This window comes from Ptychodera flava, chromosome 6 (genome assembly GCF_041260155.1).
Source record: "Ptychodera flava strain L36383 chromosome 6, AS_Pfla_20210202, whole genome shotgun sequence".
In the NCBI taxonomy this organism is placed as follows: domain Eukaryota; kingdom Metazoa; phylum Hemichordata; class Enteropneusta; family Ptychoderidae; genus Ptychodera; species Ptychodera flava.
In genome coordinates, this window is record NC_091933.1 from 21118296 (window position 1) to 21122098 (window position 3803).

Here is a 3803-nt window from a genome sequence, read left to right on the forward strand (position 1 = left end):
ACCCAAATTTAGGTGGACGCTTCACATCTATATTCCTTGCACTTTCAAAGTACCACACTCCAGATTGATTGAAAAGATGAAGTATCATAGCATAAATGGAAATATTCTACAGTGGGTCAAAGCTTGATTGACAAATACAAAAGAGCGAGTAGTCATAAATGGAGCATCATCTGAACGGAGAATACGTCACCAGTGGTGTCCCACAGGGTTCAGTTCTTCGACCAGTACTCTTTCTAATCTACATCAATCACACTGGCGGTGAAATTAGTTCTGAACTCAAAAATTTACTGACAATACCAAGACATATGTATCCCCCCTTGCGAAATTGTAGTGATCCTGAAATTCTACAAGCTGGTTTGGACAAGCTACAAAAAATGAGTGAACACTGGCGGACGCATATTGCTACAACAACCCCTTCCATAAATTCTCAACGAACAACATTTCACTGGGACGTACAACTGAAGAAATAACTGGGGCGTCCTACTTCTTTATACCTTAAAACCTTCAAGCAAATGTGATAAGTTTGCAATAAAGCAAACAGAATGTTGATCTCATCAAACAATCATTGTCGATCAAATAAAAAAAAATGTCATTGTGAGACCACAGCTCGAGCATGCAGTACAAGCTTGGTCACCATGGATGGCTACAAGGGACATAAAAATCTTAGCACGGCAAATGATACCTAAACTCCAAAACTACAATTATCAAAATAGACTTGAACAGCTTGGTTTAATAACACCTTAACAAAGAAGAATTCGCGGCGACATGGTTCAACTCTAGAAAGTTATCAAAGGCCATGACCACTGTAACCTTTCACTTGAGTTAGCAGCCGACTTGAAAACTCAACTTGAGTTCTCGAGTCGGCTTGAAGGACACTGTCCCAAACTTCGTAAACTAACCGTTCGACTTAACACAAGGAAGTACTTTTTTCAGGAAGAGTTGTGGACACCTGAAATAAATTACCAGCCGATGTCATTAATACAGAAAGTGTGACCTCCTTCAAGAGAAGCTACGACCGCCTGCTACAAGTTTGAACTTTCACAGAGGGATTCTAATATACTTTCCCTTATCCAAACTGTACAAAAAAGTACGTAAAGGCCTTGCGTTTACAGGACTGATCACAGGTTTGTTTTTTGATTCAAGTTAAAATGGACGAATGAACCAAATTTTTGGCAAACCTGAAAGACCGATAAACTAGGATAGGCTTCAACACTTTCCGATTTTTCTGTCTGCCGTATATTCTCTGAGTCGTGGTAGCCAAGTCCAATCGGCCGACTGAATCTCTCTCTGTTCAAGTCCCGATTGCTCGCAATGACCATGCCTTCAAGTTGCCGTGCAAAAGGTTTCCTGGTTTTTAACTTCGATTATTTCCCTGCTTTCATCTATTTTTTATCGTGACGGCAAAGCCACAACAGGCAAAGCCACAACAGACAGCGAGAACGTGAGGCCCCGGCCGCGACGTGAGGCCCCAGCAGTGCAGAGAGGATCGGACAGGGGTAAATGTATATACAGTACTGTTTTACGTCACCGCACGGTCTATCAGAAATCTGACTGCCGTAAAGAGTACTTCATCGCAAAGTTAAAAGCCACGACTTGTTTTTTGCGACAAAATGGCGCCACCAACAGCGAAATTTTGAAAGGAAAGTTTGTGTTTTTTTTCCGGAAAATCTCCAAAAACCTAGGCGCGCGCGGACGCAAAACAAAGAATTTACTTACTTTGGCCTTATGCTCTCCAAACACTATGTAACAAATCGACAATTTTGCTTGGCGATTAAGTTCTTAAATTTTGAATTTCAATTTTACTTTTTTGAACGCCAGTCTTTCGAACCCTGAGAATAGATAATGCAAAACAAATGGTCGGGGTGCTTTTCTTCATAGAGACTAGTTTCAAATGAGATATTAAAAGTAGTTTCAAGTTTTTTACTTTAATGATGATGTATCATTAGTACGAAAATTGAGTACCTCCTTTATCCTTCTACTAAACTCTTGCTATCACACTAAATTTTAGAATCTCTGCATTTAGAAAATATATTGTAGATGGGGTTCTCATGTCGTCTTTGATGAGACAATGTTGCTTTGAAAACAGCGGGTTGGTTGAGTGCAACGCTACCTTAAGAGTGATAAGACAGAAGTGAATTTTTATGTCGCTGAAATATATATCTTATGATGGTTTTCAAGCAGATCCCTTGCTAGGGTTAGGTACAAGTAAATTGTTTTCTCTTTTATATCAGCTAACGTTTGACTTTGGAAAGAAATCGAAACTGCCAAAAAATAATCATAAATTTTCTGATCAGATTATTGATCACGGTCGAGATATATCTTGGTTATTTTAGGGAAAACGAATTAATAAAGCGTTTACTAGCTTGGGTAAGATGACTTGATTTGCAAACTACGTTCTATTGTAAACGAAAGTAGATTCTCAAATCGGACGTAGCTGTCGCTACAAAATCAAACCCTGAGTGGGCCCCTCAGTGGCTTGAAATGTAGTTTCTTCAGATTCTTGGCTTTGCTGACAGGGTTTGCAGTCGCAAGCTTCAATGTAATCATATTCGTGGATTTTAACTTCCCCGTCGTCGCACGTTAATTCCACGGAGCGTTTGCTCGACTTCAGCACCGAGCAACAGGCGCAGTTCGTTTTGATATCCTTGGCTTCGAAGGAGTAAGTGGCCCGACTGTCGCAGCGACCCTCGCACGAGGCAACGTCCACCTTGAAACCGTTACTGTGGCAGCCGTTGACCGTTACTTCCTTTTCCTCCACGTGTGGCCTACACTGACGCGATACTGCTTCTGTAGAATGAATAAACGACAAATCAGATGGGCAAAGACATCCAGTCATGTTTTTCGATGCTGTACATCAGGAGTACGTTTGCTTTGAATGGGTTACAAGCGCAAGAGGAGGATAGAATATTTGCAAAGACACAAAATTTTTCCATTATTTATAACCCTGACAAACATGTGACCACAAAAACCGACTGACGAGACACATGAGCTAAGAGTTCAAATATAGATAACTGAATATAGATAATAAGCTGACCGTAAACGTGAGATAAAGTTTAGGAATTATAAAAAATGTATAAACATACCGCAATATTGACAACAGCCTTTGCTATCGTTCTTCAAAATATACAGCTGTGAAAATTAATGAGAAAACAAATAAATTATTATAATTGTCATGTTGGTCATCACGATCGTTTTCAATATTGAAGTTTGATCCATACATATATCAAGAAAAAAGGACAAAAGTTTCTTCGGAATGTTTTGAGTCGTTGGGTTTACTCTGAACTTTAAGTTGAAGGAAGGGAGCAAAGAGTGATACAAAAGTCAGACACTGAAAACGTCGGCATGTCAGTATAGGAAACGCTAGTGGGAGCTCGGATGCGATGGTAGTAGGCCAGAGTTGCAACGGATGGCGATAATGGCAGATGCAAAAACTTGTTGACGCCCTTTATGCCGACATGACTAATACTTCAAAGAAATTCAGAAGTCGAAGAAGACTCAGAGAAGTGTTCATAAGTATTACACCGACCACATTAAAAAAAAACACAGCCCGTGCATACTCACGAGGCTGTTTGCGATTGTTCAGACTTGGGCGGGTTTGTTGTCATGATATCATTACAAGGGAAACTTCAGCATCACCTCGAATATTTCTCATCTGATCTGATCTAACCTACTCTACTCTAATCTAATCTAATTGGCAATGTTAATAGAGATACTTACAGGCGCTTGGCACTTTTCCATGTCGACTTCTGGGCACAGCGTGTATTCGGGATACAGTCTGGAAACGCCATCGTCATCGCGTCTAC

The 3803-nt window shown here is 40.3% G+C and overlaps 1 protein-coding gene across 1 annotated transcript in view; it reads right to left on the minus strand.

The window, feature by feature from the left end:
- Positions 1-1716: 1716 nt before the first annotated feature.
- LOC139134382 (mucin-2-like) overlaps positions 1717-3803 on the minus strand; it is a 39773-nt gene continuing 37686 nt past the window's right edge. Inside the window, exons 31-33 of the mRNA XM_070701243.1 lie at positions 3718-3803; positions 3084-3129; positions 1717-2787 (exon numbers count right to left, since the gene is read on the minus strand). The exon at positions 3718-3803 is cut by the window's right edge and continues 55 nt beyond it. Coding sequence (XP_070557344.1) covers positions 2441-2787; positions 3084-3129; positions 3718-3803 — 479 coding nt within the window. The 3' untranslated portion in view covers positions 1717-2440. The remainder of the gene's footprint in view (positions 2788-3083; positions 3130-3717) is intronic.